We start from the raw sequence: 24,087 nt of genomic DNA on the forward strand, positions 1-24,087 counted from the left end.
GGCACCTTGCCGGGCAGAACGACAAGCAGGTCATCCTGTCTGCATCTTGGAGAACAGGGTAAGGGGAAAGGTGACCTGCCTACAACCTGGAGGGCAGGACAACAGGGAGGATACTCTGGAGGGGAAGATGACAGGCAGCACACTCAGCGCCCACAGCCTGGAGGGCAGGACAGGCTGCCTGAACCCCGGAGGGTGCGACGGAGGCCAAACACCCCGGAGGTGCGGCTGGCAGCTCGCAGGGGCAGCGCAGCGCAGCCCTGCCCGCACCGGGCTCCGGCCGCACCTGCCCGGGACAGCCCGGCCCGGGGGGCGCTGCCCCGTCCCGCCCTCCCGGGGCGGCGCCCCCGCCCGTCCTCCCGGTGCCGATCCCGGTGCCGGTGCCGGAGCCAGGCGAGGCCGGAGCGGCCCGGTGGCGGCGGTGAGGGGCGCGGGGCGGGCCGGGCCGGGCCGGGCCGGGCCGGGCCGGGCGGGGCGGGGAGCGCGCATGAGCCGCGGCGGCGGCGGCGGCGGCGGCGGCGGCGGCGAGGGGCGGGCGGGAGCGCGGCAGCGGAGCGCGGCGCCGCCGCGGGTGTGGGCGCGCCGGGAGCCCCGCACGGCGGCCCGGGGGCGGCGGGCGGCACCGCCTGGCCGGCCGGGGGGTGCCGGCCCTGCGCGCCCCGCAGCGCGGCCCGGCCCGCCGAGGTAAGCACCGAGCGGCCCCCGGCCCGCCCGGCCCCGCCGCGGGGACCCCCGCGCCCCGCTCCGCTCCGCTCCGCTCCGCCCGCCGCCGCGTCGCCATTTTGCCGCTCGCTCTTCCCCTCCCGGAGCGCGGCCGGGCCGGGCCGGGCCCTCCGTCCCCTCGCTGCCGGGCCCGGCCCGCGGGGGAGCCCCGGCCGCCTGGCGGGGATGGGGCGCGGGCCCGGGGGGTGACAGGCCCGGGCGGCGCTGCCCGCGGGGTGACAGCGGGAGGGGCGGTGAGGGGACGGCGGGCGGCACGGCCGGGCCGGGAGGTGACAGGGCAGAGGTCCCCGTGCCCGGGAGCTGACAGCGGCACCGGGCAGGGCAGAGCTCCCCGCGCCCAGGAGGTGACAGCGGGACCGGGCAGAGCTCGGCGTACTCGCTGACCCCCGGGACAGGGGACATCCCCGTCCCCCCGCACAGTGTTTGTCATTGTCTGCCAGGCATGTGCGGGCGCTTTTCCCTTCATGTCAGTGCCGGGGAACAGAGAGGGGAGGGACGGGATAACGCGCCTCGAACAGAAACTTTACACCTTCGAAAGCCTCGTCTGCGCCTGGTCGGAGCCATGTGCGGCAGGAGCGCTGGGTGCGTGCCTCGGGTGATGTTCTCGCTCCTGGAGAGCCGCGATGGCTGTCCCTGGTGCGGGTGACAGCGGCGGGATGCGCCGTGTCCCTGCGGAGCTGCCCGGCCGCCAGCCCTGCCCAGGGAGGCAGCGCTTGCAAGGCTTCACCCGCCACGTGCTTCCCTCCTGGGGAAACCTCCAGCGAGGGCGATTCTTCCAGAGGAAGCCTCTCCCCCTGCTTCCTTGTCTTTATTCCCTGGAAGTTTTTCCCAGCATCTCCGGTTCTGGCAGGAGTTGATGGGAGGGAGCACAGCTCCTCTGACAGCGGCAGGGATGGCAGTGCCCTTTGGCATCCATCATCTGTGCTGGTCTTATTGCGTCTCTGCTGGCACACAGTTTGTGCTGGGACAGGCAGCCCCCTTGGCTTTCCATACCTCTGGAGCTGTTGGTAAATTATTGATGATAGGTGAAGCAGATTGACAGGTGACCAGGCAGTTGTCGTGCAGCAAAGTCCATCCATAGCGATGGGATTGGGATGGGAATCCCAGCAGAACTTGGGGTCATGATCCGCCAGTGACTTTCCCCTGGTAACTGTAAGGATGTTGTGAAAGGGTCGCAGCCATCCCTGGCTATGTACATGCTCCTTCAGGCCTGATCCATATTAATGGACAAGCATTTCCACATGGAATTATTTCCCCTTTCCCATTCTATGCTCTGCAGGGCTTCCAGTGGCTTGGGAATAGTACCTTTTGTTCCCAAATATCACTTCACCCTTCCCACAGTCAGCAGTGCCAGCTTGGCCTTCATTCATCACGTTTAGGTGCCTGCATTCACAGGAGCTTCTTTTTCCTGGAGCTGAACCGGGATGTTTCCAAAATGTTGCCACAAAGTTCTGAAAAGTTACCTGGAAAGAGCTGGAGACCTCATAATTTGTGACGGGCCCAACCTTCCCACAGCACATCCCACCTCGGCTCATGGCCAGAATTGTGGATACCTTCTATTCCCATTACCAGTTGCAAAAGACTTTTCAGCAAAATCTTAAGGAAGGTGTGGAAGAGCACAGGCTGTTGCCTGCTTTCAGTGTGTGTTACTTAGAAATAAGTGAGAAGTTTAAACATTACCATAAAACCCCACAATGGGTTGATTTTTGCTCTGTGTCTCCAGGACAATTTCTCTGTGATCCCTGGGGTCGTATCAGTGGCCTGGGAGCAGATTTTGGCTCTCGCTGACTGGTTTATGAGATTTTTATTTTTCATTTGGTTAAGAAATAAGGGGGAAAATACAAAGGAGTATTTGGTGTGGAAAAAACAGAAGATTCAGAACCTCTTAAGCTGGGCAGTGAGGATTCCTTTGAGGGGACTTGTGTTAAGGGGGATGAGAGGTGTCCAGCTGCTGGAGCAGGGCTGAGCTGGGCACTTTAGATGTTTTCAGAAAGAAGAGTTGGGGTGATGCTCAGTGGTATGCAGTGTCATGAGGTGCAGAGGTGAGCACCAGAGATATCAACAAGGTCTGCCCTGACTGTCACCCTTTGAGTGTCACATTTAGCTGGCCAGAAGGCAGGCAAGGAGGTTATGTGCTCCAACCCCTTTGTGTTTTGGCATTAGCCCTAGCTGGATAAAGGTGTCAATTGTGTGGGTTTCCCCTTGGTTTTCATCTCATTGTAAGCACAGAAATCTTGTCTTTAGCTTTCACTTCACTGTTCTTTTGTGAGTCTCTTTTTTTCTCTTTTTTCGTTGAGCAGCTTGAGTGAGGATTGCTCAGGGGTGCTAAGAGGCAGCATGGGAAGGAAGGGGACTGGCACTTTTGTCCCTGGAGGACTGGGGACAGTAGCAGTGCCCACACTGGTGGGAAGTGGATTTGGGAAGGGATCAGAGCGACCCCTCTCTGTGCCTGCTTCAGGAAGGAGCTGCTGTCAGGCAGGCTACAAACTCCTACCCAGCTCTCCCACCAAAAGAGCCCAAATTAGTTGAATCAGCGATCCCCATGTTCAGCTCCAAATGCCACAGAACCAGTTTCCAAGGCTGGAATTTCTCACTTGATCTGATTAACCTTTGTGTCCATGCAAACAACCACATATGTGTCACCAGCCAAGCACATGCTGGAAGCTTTTGCCAGTTCTCAGAGCTTGTGAGCTGCATCCCACATGGAAAGTCCCCAGTCCTACATGGAAAGTCCCAGGGGACACCTCAGAAAGAATTGCTGGACCCTCATGTCCCGCATATTGGTGTCGTGGCTGGCAGTCTGGCTACACAGGAGATGCTCCTCCATCCCTCTGGGCATGAGGGCAGACAGGATGAGTGTGGATGCTTTGGGAATCAGCTCCTTTGAGTTAAATGATGCTAAATGTGGGAGAAATTGCATGTGACGAGTCAAATCTGTGTTTTAAAAAACCCATGGGTGTCGGGGCTGGCATCCCGTCCCAGGCAAGGTCTCAAGGTCACGGTGGTCCAAGGAATCTCTTCCCAAGAGCCTGATGCTCTCATTGTGGAGGCATGGAAGACTTCTTTTCCCCAAATCCATGTATGGCATTTCCCAGAGCAGCCCCCATCCTCAGATGTGCTTGTGCTGTCAGGAGGGGGAGAAGGAACTTGAAGCTGGAGGCAGAGCCAGTCATGCTGTGGGCTTCCTCTTGGCACTGCTGAATGGAGGGGTGTCCTACTGCCCACTTCCATCAGGAGTGAGAGTGGGCCTTGTGCGATAATTCCTGACGTTCATTATTTATAGAGAAGCCAAATTGAATTATTAATACGGAAAATTCAGATAACATTAACAATTCTCAGTTTATAACAGTTTCCCATTAATAAGGAAAATTGGAAATTTATCATTACATCTGTTCATTAAAACTCACTTTTTTTTTTTTTTTTTTTTTGCTTTTGGTGTCTTAAATGAAAGCGGAGAAATAAACGAAGAGGAAAAGCCATTTATTCACTACTTCTCTGGGCAAAGTCAGCCCATAATTTTTAATAAAGTCTTTGCCATTGTATGTGAAGGGGAAGCCAGGCTGTAATGAAAGCAGCTTTCCAGCCATGTCTGTGGCGTTCCTCAACTGTAGAACAAATACTCGGAAGCACGTCCCGTTTCTTCTCTTTGTGGGAATCTTGAAGCTGCGTGATGGTTTTCTCATTTCCCTCCCTCCCTCCCCAGCAGCTCTCCTTGCTTTCACCATGTGTTGTTCCCAGCTCCGAGGAGTGAATTTTAACGCCTCCCCTGCTCCTTTCAGAGATGGCGGATTCCTATACCTGTAAAGGTGGAAGGAAAACTGCAGGCTCTAACAAACCCACTGCCAGCAAAGAAAGCAGGACAGAGACGAGGATAAACCCACCAGCAGAGCTGCCCAAACTGGGTAAGGAACTGATTTGTCCTTTCAATGGAGGTGGATGGGGTGGAGAGGATGAGCCCAGTGGCAGGAGTGGGGGGATGGCTGCCAAAACAAGTGGCCTGTGTTTCGATGTGTCTCTGCACTTTGACCAGTGAGGGCTGTGCCGGCCAAGAAACCCCAGCTCTGGGAGCTGCAGAGAGCTGCTCCCTGGGAGCAGGAGGGGAGGGCTGGAGATGATCTCTCCCTTTGGAGAGGCGTGTGTCTGGCTTAACGAGATGGGTGTCTCGCCGCCTATTTATCGTGTTGGTAGCTAAGTGTTGCATCAAAGGATGGAAAGGCTTAAATGAGTTCAGGCCATCTGCTGCCTCCCGTGTCGCGGCCCCCGGGGTGGAGGCTTGTGAGCGTACGAGCCCTGGGGGACCCTCACACTAAGGGCTGTCACGCTGATGGATGGCTGATTTCTCTATCCAGGAATCTCCAGGCACAAGGAGATTTTTCCTCCTGTTTATGCTGGGCAGATCCCCTCTATGAGAGAGGCTCCCACTGCTTTTACCTTGCTAAGGGCAGTTCTGGATGCTGAGGGGTGCCTGCAGAGAGGGAGAGGGTTGGACCCCACTGATGTAGATCAGATAGGGCTTCCAAAATCAGTGGCTTTGTGGGGAAGTGCGTGTGCCCTAAATGTTTCCCAGATGCCCCTGTTACCTTGAGGGGATTGAAGCCATAATTGCTAACAGAGGAGGATAACTTATTGCTAAAGAGAATGAATTCCAGCTGTCCACAATATGAACACGCCTGTGTTCAGGAGACTATTTTTCCCTGTGCCACATCTTATCAGCACCTCATTTGCAAGGGAGCTGGAATTGCCTTCCAGAGGGGCATCTCCATCCTTGCTGGGACAGAGAATGGCCAGCCTAGAGCTGAGGGCACCAGGCAGGCAGCAGGAAGCTGGGGCTGGGCAGCAGAATTACTGGGACGATGGTTTCTCCAGCATGGCTGGTGATGTGTGCTGTGTCTGTTTGCAGGAAATGCAACCAGTGACAAAACTGAAGGCAGGAAGAAAGGAAGACCCAAGGCTGAGAACCAGGCGCTGAAAGACATCCCTGTAAGACCCCACACACTCCAGTCCCTGAGCCCTCCCTGCTTCACTCTATCTGACATGCCCTGCACTGTGCCCTCCAGCCAGCCCCACTCCAGGATTAAACCTGCCTTCCCTGTGGTTTAATCTTCAGAGCAGCCTTGTCTTGGACTGAGCAAGATCTTGGTCCCTCAAGCTCTACATGCAGGCATCCAGCATCTTCCAAAACCCTGGTTAAGGAGCTTTGTAACCCTTTCCAGTCTCGCTTTCCCAGGGCCATGTCCAGAGGACTGGATCCTGTCACAGCCATGTCAGGCTTGGCTAATGAGCCAGCAGCAATAGCAAGGGGGTGATTTATTCCCTGCAGAGTTGTGCAGTTTAATTCCTGCCTGGTGGCATGGACAACACATGGAGCAGTTTGTCATGAGAGCAGGGGCATAGGGTGATTTATGGACTAGATGAAATGTGGGGTGATTAAATCAGCCGGGTGACTTCAGGTCTGATTTATTCCCCAGCGTGGTAGGGAGTGTGTGTGTGCTCTGGGAGGCATAGTAAGGTAAAGCCTCAGCAGGAATCATTAGCCTTTGAGCCTGCAGCATCTGTCCCAGCAACTCTAACTGGAGTGAGCAGTGCTACACTGAAACACACCGCTGGGGTCCACTTCATGGCTGTGTGGTGGAATGGATGGATGGGAATCATCAGAGGTCCCATGCTCCCAGCTCCCTTGGGATGCATCAGAACACACCCAGGCACAGGATAGTCTTTACTCAGCTATCTCTTGTTTCTCCTGTTCCCAGCTCCCCCTGATGAACCAGTGGAAGGACGAATTCAAAGCCCACTCTAGGGTGAAATGTCCCAATTCAGGCTGCTGGCTGGAGTTCCCCAGCATTTATGGCTTGAAGTACCACTACCAGCGCTGCCAAGGGGTAAGGAGGAGACTGGAGAACTGTTTTCCTTTCCAGTGACTGGCTCTTCCATTACCATCTGTAGGGTAACACTGCTCTCAGGCCTTAAACACCAGGAAAAACATGAGGTGAAATGGCAGAGATGGGCTAGGAGCAGTTTGTGAGGTGTGAGAGGGACTGAGCTCTCTGCAGCTCAGTGTAAGGTCTGGCCCAGAGCAATCATGGACTTATGGTAACTGTTTGGAGGGGCAGAAGGGTATTACACATGATTTATGTTCATGTGTTGGAAAAAAGCCTCTCTTTTGTGATCTAATGTCTGTGCTCACCTGCCTCTCCCCGCTCCATGTAGGGTGCAATCTCGGAGAAGCTGACATACTCATGCTCATACTGCGAAGCTGCCTTCAGCTCCAAAACCCAGCTGGAAAAGCATCGGCTCTGGAATCACTTGGACCGGCCAATGCCAACCAGCAAAGCAGAAAACAAAGTGCCCAAGGCCATTGGGAAGAGCAGTGGAAAGAAAAGGTACCAGGCTGTGCTGGGCTGCATGGCAGTGGCATAGGGATGGCTGGGAGAAGGGGAACGTGCTTGCTTCCATTCCTACAAGCTGGGCTGGCGAGGGGGGAGAGGTGTCAGGACATTTATCTAACAGCCCCTCTTTAAACAAGCCCTCTGTGCTTTGCCCTAGACCTGCTGAGAGTTCAGCTTGCCCCACCATCCATCCCAAACAGGCAAAGATGGAAAAAGCCGTGGCCCAGGAGCACGCAGAGAATGGCGAGTGCCTGGCGGAGAGCCGGGAGAGCAAGGAGTTCCAGATTGCAGCAGCTGAGGCCATGGCAGCTGCCACCCCCACGGCCAAGTCCTCCAGTGGCAAGGACACCGGGCAGCAGAGGGGCAGCCAGGCCTCACTGCAGGAGGAAGATCCTGAGAGGATGAAGCACAGTAAGATTAGAGCCCAGGGCTACACTAGTTCAGGAGCCCAGAGAGAGCTGTACCACGGGAACGGGATCTGCTGCAGCCAGCACTGCTGCGAGTGTCTCTCTGAATCCAAGGATAGCCAAGCCTTGTTTCCAGACCTTGCCCTGCTCTCTGGTTTCTTGCAGCTTCACTGGGAGTCAAAACTCAGTTATAGCCGTGGTAGAAATATTTCTAAAGGACCTGTGTGATGATTGAATTTGATGATCTTAGAGGTCTTTTCCAACCTTAACAATCCCATGATAGGATTGGAAATGGGTTGAATTCCTGACAGCATAGCAAGCTGCCATGTCAGCTTGCCTGTCCTCACTCAGTGTGTCAGGTTAAACCAGGATGGTTCTGGCAAAACCATTTTCCTGAAGGATTGGGACAGGGTAAGGAACCTCTATCTGTCCATGGCCACTGCAGAGCTGGTGTAGGGCAGTGGTTGTCTCCATCAACCACTGGGTTTAGGGTTCCACTGCTTGCAGCACCAAAGCAAACTACCACAGCCACATGTGGGAACTCCTTAGCTTTTGCCCTAGACAGAGCCAGCACTTCCACTTATTGAATTAATCCTGAATAACAGATTTATATTGGTTTTGTGGAGTGGGAAGTCAGTTGGTGTTTAGTGGGTGGGTGCTTCATTTGACAGCCTTTGACCCACTCTTAACATGGAGTGTGTGCCTACCCCATGCCCCAGGACTGATGAATCCTCTTGGCAGTACAGTTATTTGACCAAATCTCTCTCTGTTTCTCTCTTTTGAGTCAGGAAGGAAACAGAAAACTCCTAAGAAGTTTACGGGGGAGCAGCCGTCCATCTCGGGGACATTTGGACTGAAAGGTAATACAGGACAACTCTGGTCAGCTGTAGGGTTGTATCTTCCCCCTGGGGCATTGCAGGGAATCCCCTTCCCCAGGATCCCTCTCTGTAGTGGAGCCAGACAAAGCCTGAGGATCTCACACTGGAGGAGTTGGCACCTTTTACCATGAGAGAGACATAGAAGGAGTGAAAAGCAGCAGCAGAGCTGGGACTGATAACAACTCTGTCTGCTCAGTTCTGGAGCCTGGCACTGGGAAATGAGGGAAGAGAGAAAAGGATCCAGGTATGTTCATCTGTAACACAGGAGTAATGAGCTGCTGACACCAGGAGGATATGAGAAACATCATCCCATCACCATCCCACCATCCCGGGGTGTCGCAGCGTTCCTGGCGGCGTCGGAAGGAATTCTGCTGCGTAGAAAGGCTGCTGGTGACGCACCCATCCCTCAGACTCCATCTCCAGGGCTGGTCGCCCACATTCAGGAGAAGGAATCCCAGGGAGAGGAGATGGGTCGCTGGGATGTTTGCTGAGAGGAGGCCCAGGAATTGGCTGCTGCTGCCTGACAAAGCAAGAGCAAGTGGGACTTTGGTCATGCTCCATAAATACACCAAACTGGGCTGGGAAGGAGGGGGAAATCCTGGAGCATCCCTGGAATGAGAGCAACTGGATTCAGGCTGACTAAGAGAGAAATAGAAAGCGGATTTCCAGGCACTGCAGGAGGCAGCACCTTCCAGTATGAGGCACTCGGGGGAGAGGCACTAATGGCTTTGAAGGAATTGAACACTGACGAGCAGGCTGGATGTGGTCTCTGTGATTTCCTTTGGTCTGGCTCCTGGGAAGTCTGGGCTTGTTTCCCTTATCTTCCCCACAGAGGCACTGCCAGAGACTGAAGCGTCTGCTGTGGGTTCCTGGAGAGCAAGGTGTCCCCATGGCCCACTGCCTCAGATGGAAAGTAAAAAGGGCCAGGCTTTTGCCTGCATTCCCCAAGTTCCCTGTGGCAGTCACTTCCCAAAGATGAGGGTGCCCCAGCACGTTGTGGGGTGCTGTCTCCATTCAGACCCTGGATTTGCAAGAGTTACAACTCCCAGGTTTAGGAGCATGTGGACCCTCGTGGGACAGGTGTGGATCTGACCGTAGTTCTCACCTCATTGCCTCCAGCACCTTCTGTGGAAGCACAGACACAGGGCTGAACTGCACATAGATTTGGGGATCCAGGGGAGTTAAACAGCATTTCTAGTGCAGGAACATAGCAGGAACATCCCTTTTACACACTGAATTTGCTGTTCCAATTCCCCCTTTCAGTTTCTTGGAAAACACCCTATTCCCTTCTCCCCAACCTGTCTGCCTGGCTGGAAGAGAGTGATCCTACCTCACTTTGCCATGGAGTTTCCATAGTTCATAAACGTGTGTTGGGGAAAATTATGCTGTTTGTGAAACACCACAAGCTGTTAGAATGTTGCTTGTCATAATTATGGACCTGAGCCTACATGCACAGCCTTGGCAGACATGCAGCCAACTCAGTATCCCTGGCTTAGAGAAACTTTTTACCTGTTAAATGTGAGTTGCTCTAAAGGCATTGAAAGAAGTAGTGAATAAAAATCCTCTTTCTTTACAGGTCTTGTCAAAGCAGAGGACAAAGCAAAAGCCCATCGAGCCAAGAAGCTGGAGGGAAATGCAAACATGGAGGAGCTGAAAAAGAAACCTCCAGGAGTTGGTGTGAAGAAGGAAACATCTGTGCATCCACCAGCAGGTGAGGCAGCAGCTCTGTGTGCAGTGTAGCTGCTTTTCTGTGCACTACCCCAAGCCTGCATGGTCCCTGCCTTCATGCCACCATCTCCACCTTCACCTGCAGCTCGTGGTTCCCACACCCCTCTTGGCCCAGCAGATTGTTTGCTGGGTGAGTTTTCTGGCAGGTTTGTCAGGAGAAGCAGCACAAAGTCAGATGTAGGAGCACACAGTGCCTGCCTTTTTGAGATATAATACAGATGTGAGAACAGCCACTGCTGCTAAAATGTTGGTGCCACCACAATTGACATCCTGAGGGTCACCTTACCTTCAGTTCTCTGCCAGGTCAACGTGGTGAAAGTGCTGGGAGTTGAGAGCCAAGTTCCACCTGGCTTCACTGTGAGTCAGCATGTGACCCATGTGATGATGGCATTTTTCTAACATCATTCCCATGAATGACACCAGTGCATAACTCTGGGCATAATTACACCTTCCCTGTATGTAATGCCTCGAGGTGCAGCTACACCCAGCACAGGTTGCTTGCTTTCCCTGAGAGCTCTGACAGCAGGAGGAACACAGGATGTGCAAGATAAACACAGCTGCAGTGCCTTGCACTGCTTTCAAATTCAAATAAACGACTCTCTGATCTCACAGCCATGCAAGAGCATCCAAATAAACAGACTTGGTGGATTTTATTCAGCCCAGGCTTCCCTTGCTGGAACGCCAGCGCTGCTCTGCTGAGAACACGGCATGAGCTCTAGGCCTGGGAGCTGCTTTTGGCCCCACATATCTCTTATTTTGGGTTTTTTAAAGGCCAGTCACAGCCATTCAAATAAACAGATGCCTGGAAGCCAGCAGTCCCCCAGCTTCCTCTGTCTGCTGGGAAGAGGATTGCCAGAGAAACTTTCCAGGCACACGTCCGGATGGAGCTGAGACTCTCACCTTTGTTTCACTCCCGCTAATTGTTTCTTTTGGCTGGGGGAAGTTATTCCAAGCAGGGCAAGATCAGGTGGCTGGGGCATCATCATCTTTTTATAACTCCCAGTGTGCAGGACACCAGAGTGGTTGGAAAGACCTAGGTATTTCCCTAGGTCACCAGGTCTGGTAACTCCACATAAAATGACCTGGTGACCCAGTTTACTTGGGCAGCTGCAAGAGATGGAGCAGGGAGAGCTGCATGGTTCATGTCCAGTTTTGGCATTGCCTGGGAGAGTATATCTCTTTTTTTAACAGCAGGAACTTTCCCACTTCACTGCTTTTCAACTTATCAAATCAAGCAGGCGAGGCAGATTGGATGTAACACCTCTCTCCTCTCCCTCAGCAGCAAACCCTGAGGACCAGTGGCAGCGGGAGATCAGTGAGAAGGGGGAAGTTTCCTGTCCAACCTGCAGTATTATAACCAGGAAAACTATTGTGGGACTCAAAAAGCACATGGATGTCTGCCAGAAGGTAAGGTCTTGCTTTATTCAGTCAAACACATGGATTTTGGAGGGGAATGGATGTGGACATGTGCCTCTCATAAATGTACAGTGGTGCTCCTAAATCCTTTCTGGACTGTGCTTGATAGAGCACTTGTTGGTTATCTTCAGCTTGTTGGCTGACTTGCATTGACCCAGAGGGATTTGGACCCTAATTTTCAGCAATTCTGAATCCCTTTGTGATCTGGGCCCCTTGCCCCGATGTCTCAACAGAGTCAGGTATTTCTAGTAGCTAGAATAGTTTTAAGACTGGAGAGACTGTTGGAGCTGTCTCTAATCTGGCCTCCTCTGGAGCCCTGGCTGTGGGGTTTCACTGTGTGCTGTGCCTGGTATCAGACCAGATAAACTGGTTGCATGAGAGTGTGTCTCAGGGAGACTCTGACCCTGGATGTGCTCAGATAGGCTGTCAGGATGCAGGGGTTCAGTAATGGTGCAGTGAAAAATTGTCTCTGTGCCACACCACCATCCATCAGAGCACAGGATTACGTCTTCATCCGTCACCTGGTGGAGCCAACGTGGGATCGATGCCTCCTGCTTTGAAAATGTGTGGCTGGGCTTTGATTCCACATTCATTTTCTGTAAATGCTTCCCCAGCCACTGCCTTGCTGTTTATACAGCAGTGGGAAGCTGCTGTCCCTCCCAAACCCCGTACTACAGCAACGCTGGGCAGAATCCTGCTGTCTCAAATATCCTCCTGGCCTCAATGGAGTGGGGATCCTGGCCATCATTGGTCATATTTCCTCTACTTTGAAGCATCTCCCAAGCCAGGCTGGCTCTGTGCAGGCTGCACAGCCAGATGATTTACTGAGCAGGGCTCTGCTGGAGCAGTCTGTGGTGTCTTCCCTGCTGGAAATATGCCAGCCCCATATTCAGCCAAAGATCTGGGGCTCCAGCCCTCGGAGTGGGTGTTCTGTCAGACTTCCTGAGAGGGAGAGTCTTTGCCAAAGCTGGCTGTGGTGCTCTGGGAGCTGGGATGCTTCACGGAAACTAAGCTCCAGGTGTATGACCAGAGGTCCAGCTCTCAGCATTCCATCTCTAAGATGTACCTGTGGCACGACCTTAGTGAGATCCTGCTGCTACATCCACCCTATCAGAAGCCATCCTGGGGTTGAGGCATCTCCTCTTCTTTAATGACTGATATATTCCTTATCTGGACAATGGGAAAAGGATGTGCAGTCTTCACCTGTTTCCTTTGGTTTTGGAATGCAAATAAGAGATGGAGAGGGTTGCAATATGCGTAATCCTGAAGGAAGCAAGGGCAGTTATATCCTCCTGGTATCCCAGGTGGGAGGGCTTGTTGGAATGTGGGCTTGGTATGTTTTTAAGTGTTGACCGGAGGAGTAAATCCCAAATTAGCTGCTAGTAGCATCTAATGAGTCAAGGAGCTGTTAGCATACACCTTGTTAGGATCAAGTGCTTGGGTCTGGGACAGGATTAACTGATGGGAGCACAGGTACCATGAATCATTCCCAAATGACTGCAGTGAGTCTATTCTTCCTTTTCTCAGAGTTCCATAATGAGGAGAGATTTGCAGATCCATCTTCATTGCCTCTCCAGCTTTTAGTTCAGTCTTGCTTGACCTTCACCACTCTCCCTTCAATCATCTGGCAGGAGAAGCAGGAATGACCACGGCTGGCCAGGCACTGGCTCCCTGTCAAGATACTCTGTCTCTTGGTGCCCAGAGCATGAACCTCCTGAGTCAATAAATTCTGGTCCCTTCCCCAGCAGAAGTCAAGAGCTGTTCACCCATTTTGCCCCTTGTATGTCGGGGTTTGCAGTTAATGCATCTCCCCTTGCACTCAGGGGGCTGAGTTGGGTCAAACACCAGGGCAATGAGAGGCAGAAAATATCCTCCTTTGATTGTGTCCTTAATTTCACAGAGCCCAGGCACCCAGAAATTGCCCTGTACACCAGCATCTGTCTTACTTAACAGGACTGCAGAGCACAGTCCGCTGGCATTGGCTGATCAAAGCTTCTTCTCTCTCTAACCCTTTAACAGGAAGAGTAAGACACTAGATCCAGATGTTTTCAGCCGGTGAGGCTTTAAATATAAATCCAAAATGGAATGTTTTCCAAAAATTGGGGCATGTGAGTTTGATAACAGCATCCAAGACAACAGAGAGAAGCTCTGAGCTGCAGGCAGGGCCTGGAATGGGAAACAGGGATGCAGTGTTGCCTGCTGGATCCCACCACTGGATACTGGTGCAGCAACAGCCACCCATGGGGTGTTGACCAGCAGCAGCAGCAGCCTTTGGAAAGATGTGGCCTGTCTGGTGACTTGCCTTTAATTCCTTCAGCTGCAGGATGCCTTGAAGTGTCAGCACTGCAAGAAGCAGTTCAAGTCCAAAGCTGGGCTGAATTACCACACCATGGCTGAACACGTCAGCAAGGTAAGGGAGCTGGGCTGTGCTCGTTCTGTGCCTCCTTTCTCCATGCAGGTGATGAAGCCATCCATCAAAAGTCCTCTTTCCATGATCTTTGTGAAGGAGGGATCCACCTTTGGAGCATTTCACACACTGCTTAGCCTGGATGGTGCCCTTCCCCCTTCCTGCCAAGGAAAGCATTTCCTTCTCAGGTAGTGAATTAGGCTCATGTTGATCCTGATAAGTAGAGCAGAGGACTGAAAAAATAAAACAGGGTTTCAGATCTCAACATGGAGGAAGATCTGGTGAGTATGGTGAGATGGCTTTTGAGTGGCAAAGCTCTGCCTCCAAAACTGTGCCTGGGACTGATGGGTTCTGCCTTGCACCAATCTCAAAATCTGCTCTTTAGCTCTCCACCATGCATGACAAAATTTATCATGACTAAATTTTGCAGGCACTAGTTTAGATGCTGTTTTAAAAGTCTGGTTTTGTACATCTCTGGGCAAGGCATAACTACATTTCTACGTGTCCCATGCTTACCAGTTGTGACTTGTCTTTTACCTGTGCCTTGATCTCCTGCTCTTCAGTCTTGCTGAATCCTCTGTGCAGGAACTGCTCCTGGGTTTCTCATCTGGCCCTTTGGGTGTAATCACAAGAAAGGCATGAGCAGATCCAGTGAAGCAGTGGGAGATCCAGCTCTCCTAGTGAGAGGTTCCCTCCAGCCAGGGCAGCTCCCTGCAAGGCAGGGCTTTACCATCCACTCCTGGCACAGAGGAGTGAGTAAATGGTTGACTCTGTCACTTGTTACTTCCTTGTTTCCAGCCTGTTCCTGTGGAAACCGCTGGACTTGGTGAACAGGAAGAGCGGGAAAGGCTGAGGAAAGTGCTAAAGCAGATGGGAAAACTGAAATGTCCCAATGAGGTACGAGAACAATTCCTGTTTCTCGTTCTGTGAAAAGGTGGAAGGAGTGAGTTCCATGCAGAAGGGGACATGTACTCTCCAGGCATCCCTTGGCATGTGCTTGATTTTTCCACCTTAGCTCAGCCATCCCAATCCCTGTCCCACTGGCTCTCCAGCAACAGGACAGCCCAGCAGGAGGGTGGGCTCAGGGCAGACTGAGGAGTGCTGCAGGGCAGGTTCTGCCTCCTGAGCTCAGGAAGGGGCACAGCCTGTCCTGGGCACAGCATAAAACCAAACCGAACCCCATCAAAAGCAGAGCTGAGCGGGTTGCAGACAAGTCACGAACAGGTAAGGGAGGCGTGTGGCAGAGGTTTGTCCCGCGGCTGCTTTGCTCTCCCTGCAGGCAGCGCCTCCCCCGTGCCTTCCCCTCCTGCTGCCTGCTGCTGTGTGTCTGTCCAGACAGCTCTGTCTGTGTGTTGGGGCAGGGAGTGCCAGGGGCAGGGACAGCTCCTCCCATCCCTCCAGGACACTGTCTGTCGTGCCTGTGCCTGGCTCTTTGGGAACTGTCAAATTCCCCAGCCCTTGGGGAGGATGGATTGGCAGAGCCGCTCTTTGGAGTGGGCTCCTCGGGAATGTTCCTCCTTGGAGAAACAACACCCCACAATTTCAATGTGGCTACATGAAACCCCAGCCCTCCTTAACCCTCCCCTTCTCCCCATCTCCGTAGGGTTGTGTGGCCAACTTCTCCAGCCTGATGGGCTACCAGTACCACCAGAAGCGGTGTGGCAAGCAGCTTGCCGAGGCCGACAAGCCCGTGTTCAGCTGCCCACACTGCGGCAAGAAGTACAAATCCAAGGCTGGCCACGACTATCACGTGCGGTCAGAGCACCCGGCCTCGGTGAGCGCCCCGGACGCCTGCGCAGCCCGAGGAGCGGGGCCATCCCCCCCCGGGGGGGACTGCAGAGCGCCAGAGCCCGCGGGCAGGACAGAGCCGGCCACGGCCGGGCCGGGCAAGGCAGGTGCAGACGTCGGGCCAGTGTTGTTCTCTCCCTAAATCACCATCCACGTGTATTGTACCATGCAGTGTCAGGGGGGAACAGGGTACACCCTCCTCCACCCCTCCAGAAATGCTGTTGGTGAGAGTGGTCTGCAGCATTCACTTTTCCTGGTGCCCACAGGGCTGTGTTCCAGCCCACCGTGCATCCATGCTCTGCAGGAAAAAAAAACAGACCTCAGGCTGCTCCCTCACAAGTGCCAGCTGCTTGCCAGTGCTGGGGTGGCAGGATCTGTCCCTGGGGAGCATCCCTTTCTGTTCTGTTGATCCCTGCTGACACTAATCACTCCCTAACTCTAATAATTGGAGACATTTATACATATGGGAGCACGGAGGGACACAGTCTATGGCTGCTGCTGGGCTGGGGTGCACCCCTTGTTCCCGTGCTCCAGTGCGGAGGCACAAAGCAAGTCTGGAAGCACAGAGACCAAATCCCAACATCCCTGTCCCAGGGCTGGAGAGCTCGCTTGCTCTCTTGTCATGCTCTTCCTGACTCTGTCTCTCTTGCAGCCTCCAGAGGAGCCAGAGGTGAAGCCAGAGCCTGCTCCTGTAGAAGATTTTGAGAGGACCCCGAGCGGCCGCATCCGCAGGACGTCAGCCCAAGTCGCCGTCTTCCACCTCCAGGAGATAGCAGAGGATGAGCTGGCCAGGGACTGGACCAAGCGGAGGATGAAGGATGACCTGGTGCCTGAAACAAAGCGGGTGAGCAGCCTCCAATTCTCCTTTTGGTTCTTGCACTAGCTGCACACAGAGATCCCAGGATTCCAGCCTGGCTCCAGCTGGTTGAGGGCTCACATGTCTCACTTGCTGTGCCTTAAATTAATTAGCTGTGATGGCAGATTTATTGCTGAAAAGCCCACCCAGCACAGGCTGATCTGCTGTGGTCTGGAAGCTCCCAGCAGCAGGCAGCTGTGCCCTTTGGAGGAAGAGGTGATGCACTGGGAAGAGATCAAGGTCTGGCCCCGAGAGTGTTGGGGTGAGAGGTCATTTCTGGTCCATGCTGAGCAGGGAAGTAGAGGCTGGCAGCCAAGAGGAGCACGTGAAGAGATTGGATCTGAAACCATCTCTCTTGTGCTGTCAGAGAGCAAAGATGCCCCAGGCAGAATTCCCTCCCTTCCACATCTCTTCCTTAACTTCTGGGAGATGCTTTCCTGGAGGTAGGAGGCCTGCAGCATCCCAGAACAGCACTTCTGGGAGCAGAGGAAGGCAGAGAGTGGAGACAGGACTGAGCCCTGCAAGCTCCAGCAGCAGTGCACTCGTGGCCCAGTGTTGTGGGGTTTGCACAGGGCCCCAACAGGCTTGGGCTTTTTGTAGGCATTGGAGTGAGTACACGTTAAACCAAACCTCCCTTCTGGCTGTGGGAGGAGGTGATTATTCCTGGGAGTGTACTAAAGCTGAAATTCCCTCCAGGTATGCTGCTTCTGGACTGTAAAAGGAAGTAAATCATAAACCTTTTCAGTGTAAAGGAGAAAAAAGAGAGGGAACAGGAGTTCTTTCTGTTTGCCAGGATTCAATGCAGAGCTCTCTTGCAAGTCTCTGCATGAGGTGCAGTCTGTTTCTTGAGCAGGTGACTCTGCAGCTAGGTGCCAGGCCTGTTTCCTGCTTTGAAGAATTGGGCATCTCTTGTCCAGTGCTCTGAAATTCACCCTGGCAAGATATTGGGCATGTTGCAAAGATGGAAGTGAGGATCAGAGGGCATCAGGAGAGTGTGAATAGTCCCAGCCCAGAAGACCTACCCCAAGCCATGAGAACAGCCCAAGTGTGAGAGCCAGCTTGGAGAAGTGATGGGGGTCACTCCCATGAAAAGGGGTGGCAGGAGAGCAGAGCTTGCACCAAAATCCCCTCCTGCTCCCACAGACTGTCCCATGCTGTCCTGGCACCTCTCTGTGCTCAGCAGAAGTGCCACCAGGGTCCTGCAGAGACCCAAAAAGCTCAGCCTGGCTCAGCTCTGGTCTGCATGTGGAAATCCAGCACAGAAACAAACCAGCAGCTTCTTTACCCTTCTTGGCATCCCAGTGAGGCACTGGCACAGAAGGGGATCCAGCTGCAGCACTGCCATCCACCTTGGGGCAGAGCTGGGCATTTCAGGGCCAGAACTGCTTGCAAACCTTTATTTCCCCAGTGCTTGGTGTTGCCATTGTTGGTTTCCAGATGACTTCAGCTGCAATGCATTAATAACTTGAAAAAACCAAGCCCAAAGTAGCTATTTCAGATACTGTGAAAGAAGGTGTGCTGCTCTCTTTTCCCCTCTCCTGTCTCAGCTCTTTTTTTATTCTCTTTACTCTTGGAATTGTTCCCTTTACTCCTAACTTTGGATATTTTCTTTTTGAATTGAGGGAGCAGCCAGGACCCCAGGCCTGGACAAGGGGCACATTCTCAGGCTGACAAAGGCATCATAAAGGTCTCAGCACTGGCGTAATTGCTCCATGAAGTGCTGGTGGGTTTTTTTAATGAGACATTTCTTGTGTTCTGAGTCTGATTGTTTAAGTTGAACTGAGCCCCATCTCAGTGCTAAAAAGCAAAGAATTGCTGTGAGGCTGGCAAAAGCAGTTTTGCATTAAAGATGGGAAAGGGAGGAATTGGATCAGCTCCCACACTGCAAAACAAGGCTCTTGACTTGGAGGATCAAGAGACCTCAGGCCCTGCATGAAATCCCACATGGGTTTTGGAGAAGGTTGGTGTGCTGGGTGAATCCATACACAGCCGTGCGTGTGCCTGTGAGTCTTGCAGTGGCTGTCACGTTCCCTTGACAACACTTTTTAATCTGTTCAGTCTATGACATTTTTTCTTGACAAGTGATGCTGGGAGGAGGTGGGAGGCAGGTTCTGCCCAGGCAGGCTGGTGGGAGCTTGCTGACTTCAGCACGCTCTGAGCTGCTCTGCTCAGCCACGGTTTGCATTGCTCAGGATTGCTCTGCCTTTACAAGTTGGTTCAGTTCAGGGTGGAGAAAGAAACCTCCCAGCAGGTGCCAAATTTGGCCTCATTTCAGCCCCAAAACAGAGCTGCCTGTGGCACAGCCTTGTGCCACATGGGAGGCTCAGAGCAGCTGGCAGTGTCCCCATGTCCCTGTGCCACCACCCCACCAAGCACATGTGGTGGCCCTCCCCGGGGGAGCCCTCCTGAGGGAACCAGCCCAGAGCCACTGGAGCAGCAGGAAAATAAACACCAGTTCACCTTGACCAGGGCATTGGGGAGTGGTGGGAACTGATGGAATTCCCAGAAGAGCCACCACACCATCACCTCTTCTTCCCCCTGAGTCATGCCCAGACATTGGCAGTACACTGCTGGCCTGCAGACCCTGTACTGGATGTGGAGAGAAGTGGGATGTCAGGGATCAGCAGCAGATTGCAGCTGCTCCTTCACCTTTTCAGCAATACCTAGGGATTTCCAGGATTCCAGAGGGACAGGTGCTTCCCAGCTCTGGTCTGTAGCCAGTGGTGGATGGATACAGCCAAACTTGCTGCAGCACAGGACAAGCTGCATCCCTGAACTCTCTAGTTCCCCACCATGGTCCCAGCAGTCAGTGTGGATTTCAAGGAAGCTGATGAAAAAAGCCACCCGTCTCTGTCCCTTTTCCAGGCAGCAGAGCCTTTTCCCAGGGGAAGGCACAGCTCCTCATCAAGCTGATGGGACACAGGGGTTCTCAGCCTGGCAGCAGGAGCAGCCCCACTGCAGCCCCTGCTCTGTGGCCACATGGCTGCTGGTCCCAGCCGGGGAGCGGGATGCTGGGTTTGGATCCTGTTGGTGGCCTGTGGTGGGATGCATTCGCCTTTCCCCGGGAGGATGGATTCCTTCACACCAAAGCAATGGCATCAGAATAAACGATTGCTGCTCGATCCCAGGCCCTGCGCTGCCTTCGGTCTGCGCTAACCAAATCCAGCATTTCTAAATATACACTGGAGTCTTATTTTCTCGCTCCGATCTTTATTTGCCTCCAGATAAGCTGAAACAGATGGGGTGTTTCACAACAGCCGCTTGCTGGGGATGTCAGATGGGGAAGGGCACACCCCTGCTGCTTTTCTGGGAAAAATCCCCTCTCCAGAAGCTCCATGAAGATGATGCCGACCCTCCTCTGGCCTTTGCTGGGGCTGTCACCTGCCCGTGAGCAGCCTTGAGGCTACAGACTCCCAGCTCATGGCAGTGGCTCTGGGATGTAGTGGAGGAGGAGAAACAATCTCTTTGAGCAGAGGGAAGAGGCATCTAAGAGGCAGAAAGGGAGAAAATGCTGTGGAAATTCCACTATTTCAGAGTGTGATGCTTTCTTTGTAGAGCTTGAGGTGGGGTTCCTTGCTTCAAGGTGCTGGAGGTTGTGATGGGCTCCTGCAGGAAGGGATGCAGAGCTCCACTGTGGGATACATGGGCACTCCATTTGCCTCCCATGGCTCAGGGTCTCAGTGTCAGTAGGGGCAGCCATCTAGTCTGCACATCCCTGTGGAGTCTGGTGCCATGGGGTGCAAAGGATCTGGAGCAAGGGCCAGCTGTAGGCCAGTCATAAAGCTAAAGGGGAAAAGTAATCTCCAGGCTTGAGGTTTTATACTGGAACCAGGATAAATTCCAGAGCAGAAGAGGCTGGCTTGGGTTTATCCCCCCAAAACAATGGCCCTGCAATGCAGGCAGGAGCCAGGCTGAGCCCTGCAGACTCATGGCACTGTGGGCCAAACCGGATCCCAGCTCCAGCTGCGGGGCCGAGTCCATCCTTCCTGCCCTTGCTCAGCAGAGCTGGCATGCTGTGGCCCTCCTGTGGGACCTGGCTGCTGGCCAGCACCTCTGGGTGCATTCTGCCTTCACAGCATCGTCTACAGCTTCCACAAGATGAAGGGAGAACTGTGCCTTGTGCAGGGGACCTGGGTGAGGCTTCAGGGGCACTCTTCAGCTGAGACATCCTGTATGGTTCTCATTTGCTGTGATATATTTTGGGGAAGGGGAGAGCTGTCTAGGGAGCAGAGAGGATTGAAATATGAAAGTTAATTAAATAAAACCGTCAGTCAAAGGAAACAAACCTTCCCAGCCCAGCATCCTTAAACTGTTCAGAAGAGATGGGCTGTAGCCAAAACCAGTTGTAGTCGTTTAATGATTTGGCCATGAAAATTTTCACTTACAGGCTGTTTGAGGAAAATAAATGGAAAAGAAAAAAAAATATAAAATATTCCATGCCTGGGGCTCCCTCTTAATAGAGACATAAAGATGACTTTGACATTCCCAGAACCGCAGCGCCCTGGGAAGACATGGGATTTGCATGTTATTGTGCAGGACTGTTGGGGGAGAGCAGGGAGGGATTTTTCTCTGGAGTGGGAAAGCAGAGCAGCAGAGTCCACATCTCTGAACATCCCCCCTCGCTCCTCCCCGGGGACGCACGGAGGGAGAGGTTGTTGCTGGGGCTGTGTGCGGTTACCGTTAATGTTTGCTCATTCATGGGATTGATTGGGCTTTTATTATGGAGACTGTTTGACATCCTGGCTCTCAGTATCAATGGCAAAAAGGGACTTCTGTGTTCTCCCTTGGAGGTGGCATTGCCTATCCCGGGCTGGGGACCAAGCTCTTGGTAGATGCACCATCCCAGAGCTTCAAAGAGCTCTGCTGGCATCTCCCCCAGCCGCCAAGCACGACAGAGTTGCAGCACGCTGGGGCTCGGGGGAGTTTCCCACATGCACATCCGCCCGTAGCAGTGTTCATGGCGCTGTTTCACAAGGCCCTGTGCCCTGCCCAGTGTTCCCTGACCCGGCCATGCCCTGCCACGTGCCAAGGGGAGGGCTGCAGGGATACATGGATCACTTCAATTTGAGTGGAAAGGAGAGGCTGGCATCTGAGCCTTCAACATCCTGAGCTTCCCTTTGCAGGGAGTTTTGGGAACAGCTGGGGGGAGCTGGACAAAGGCAGATTCGCAGCTTTATCAGCATGTTCAGGAAAAGTCACAGCTGGAAAAGAAATCCAGCCAGCTTCCTGCTACTTCCAAACCACCAGCTCCAGGATCTCGGGGAATGCTTGGCCTGGTTTGCACCTATGCAAGCACCTTTTGGCTGTGCATCCTCTCCATCCAGCATGGATGCAGGGGTGCAGTTGCATCCCATGCTCAGAGCATGGAGAGTGGGTACCCACACCTACACTGTGCCATCTGTGGGCTCACCCAGCACTGCTCCCACTCAGAAGGTTTGGGGCACAGAACCAAAACAACATCCAGTGGCTCTAGCAGAGCTCAGGCTGAGCTGGGAGTTGTGCTGGTGTGGCTGTGCAGCCCGGTGTCCTCTGCAGACCTTGGCACAGTGGCTCAGGCTCAGGCTGGGAGCAGCCCTGCAGGTAGGGCCAGGCACAGTGGCTGGGAGGCCAGAGATGCCTGGAGCTGCCACAGCTGCCTTGGCTTGTGCTGAGCCCCAGAGCTGGAGTTGGGAAGGCCCTTCCCAGCCGCTATGCTAACCCTCAAAGTCGCTAATAAAGCGCTAATTAAAAGCACTTGGAAGGAGCTGCCCTGCCAGAAGGAGAGGCAGAGACACAAGAGCCTTTCATTGTTTAACGGGTTGTGCCCATTCATCCGTGGAAGGCAGCCATGGAGGCTCCTGGCCCCTCTGCCCAGTGTGCAGGGTTGTTTATCCCCTGGTTATAAAACACAGCAGAAGGGCTGTGCCAGCACTGCGCACCCAAAAGCCTGGGTCCAGTCCCTGTGGGCATGGACCCGGGAGCAGGAGCCTCTCCTCTCCTGTTTGCCAGGGACTCCTCACTGGTGGCAGGGCAGTGGCCAGAGCCATCTCCCTGCTCTGTGGTGCCCGGGGGGAGAACAGCATCTCTGGGGGAAGCCTCCCGAGTAGTTTTCAGCTCCTATTCACTTGGGAGCAGGGCAAGACCCATGTGAAGAGGCAGGACCACGGACCAGGCTGGGGTGTGCAGCTCTGCTAATCAACTGCTATTGTTCACAGCTCAATTACACCCGGCCAGGGCTTCCAAAGCTCAATCCCAGGCTGCTGGAAAACTGGAAGAATGAAGTGAAGGAGAAAGGCCGCATCAACTGTCCTAACAACGTAAGGATTGTCTGGTCTTCCGTGGGCTGGCTGGTCTCCATCTGCAGGAGGAATGGGGAGTTTCTGGGGCAGAAACCCACCAAAAATGGTTCTTATTGGGCCCCTGATCACATTGATGCTCAGACACTCATTTCACCTCCTTTCCCTGAGCTTGCTGCTGTGCTGGTTAAAGCATGTCCCACTTTTGTGATCCTCTTCATGTGCTAAAGCTACCAGGCTTGGGGACCAGGCCACCCTTGGGCTAACAGTGCAGCATTGCCCAATTTGAGCTCTGGAACTGCCTTTGGGAAGCTCCCAAGATCCTGACAGGGTGAAGGCTGCACATCCTGCACAGCCTTTTGATGCAGAGAACCTGCTTCTCCCAGAGTTAAGCAAAGATAGATTTAAGCCAAGCTTTTTAAAGCCCTGTGACAAACACAAACCTCAGGGCATGGTGCGTGTGCCTCATCTCGCTGTGAGACACAGCCTTGGCCGGAGCTGACAGAGAGGTGAACCCCACCCTGGTGCTGAGCCTGGATTTATGTCCCAAACAAAGCCTTGCTAATGGGAGTTCTGAAGGAGGCAGTTCCCACAAGGCCAGCGGAGCCGGGCTGGCTAATTAATGTCATACACAGGCACTTGGAAAAGACGTTGCTCAGAAACTGGTCATGCTGCTGCCTGGGTGATTTCTCCTCTCCATTAAGCCTCTGCTGTGGCTCCAAGAACTCCTGTAGCCCAGCAGGACCTCCCAACAGCTCACAAATGTAGGTTTTCCACGGAGACATTTAGGGGAGAGGATTTTCAGCCCGTTGCAGAGGGATGTGGCCACATGACTCCCATTAGCACTAATGGGAAACGTGTGACCAGAGCCCTCGGCGCCTCGCAGAGCATTAACCTCACACTGCTCAGCCTGGACCGGTGGCCGTGCTGGCTCAGCAGGCTCCTGGCCATGGCTCAGAGGAAGGCAGGGATGAGGGGGATCGTGTCTAACCCTGCTTTGTTTTTTCCTGCAGTGCTGTGAAGCCATTTACTCCAGTGTCTCGGGGCTGAAAGCTCACCTGGCCAATTGCAACAAGGTAGGTCCTGCCTTTGACACCCTTTTCTCAGAGGTGGCTTTGGTGTTGGGTTTTCTCTTCCCCTCCTCCCCACACTGGTTTGGAAGGAACAAGCCAAGGGGCAGTGGCACAGGTTAAAGGATGGTGGCTGCTGGAGGTCTGGTGGCAGTG

The 24,087-nt window shown here is 53.7% G+C and overlaps 1 protein-coding gene across 7 annotated transcripts in view; it reads left to right on the plus strand.

Moving 5' to 3' along the window:
- The first annotated feature begins 293 nt into the window (after positions 1-293).
- ZNF512B (zinc finger protein 512B) overlaps positions 294-24,087 on the plus strand; it is a 29,975-nt gene continuing 6,181 nt past the window's right edge. Inside the window, exons 1-15 of one of the 7 annotated variants that reach the window (XM_056507573.1) lie at positions 294-418; positions 4,500-4,622; positions 5,621-5,700; positions 6,471-6,599; positions 6,928-7,100; positions 7,264-7,517; positions 8,302-8,373; positions 9,968-10,102; positions 11,399-11,526; positions 13,853-13,945; positions 14,741-14,839; positions 15,546-15,833; positions 16,383-16,574; positions 22,781-22,882; positions 23,875-23,937. In XM_056507573.1, coding sequence (XP_056363548.1) covers positions 4,502-4,622; positions 5,621-5,700; positions 6,471-6,599; positions 6,928-7,100; positions 7,264-7,517; positions 8,302-8,373; positions 9,968-10,102; positions 11,399-11,526; positions 13,853-13,945; positions 14,741-14,839; positions 15,546-15,833; positions 16,383-16,574; positions 22,781-22,882; positions 23,875-23,937 — 1,929 coding nt within the window. In that variant the 5' untranslated portion in view covers positions 294-418; positions 4,500-4,501. Of the gene's footprint in view, positions 419-571; positions 682-4,499; positions 4,623-5,620; positions 5,701-6,470; positions 6,600-6,927; positions 7,101-7,263; positions 7,518-8,301; positions 8,374-9,967; positions 10,103-11,398; positions 11,527-13,852; positions 13,946-14,740; positions 14,840-15,545; positions 15,834-16,382; positions 16,575-22,780; positions 22,883-23,874; positions 23,938-24,087 lie in introns of those variants that run through there. The other 6 variants (XM_056507572.1, XM_056507579.1, XM_056507576.1 and 3 more) reach the window with 6 other exon arrangements.

Source organism: Oenanthe melanoleuca, chromosome 20 (genome assembly GCF_029582105.1).
Source record: "Oenanthe melanoleuca isolate GR-GAL-2019-014 chromosome 20, OMel1.0, whole genome shotgun sequence".
In the NCBI taxonomy this organism is placed as follows: domain Eukaryota; kingdom Metazoa; phylum Chordata; class Aves; order Passeriformes; family Muscicapidae; genus Oenanthe; species Oenanthe melanoleuca.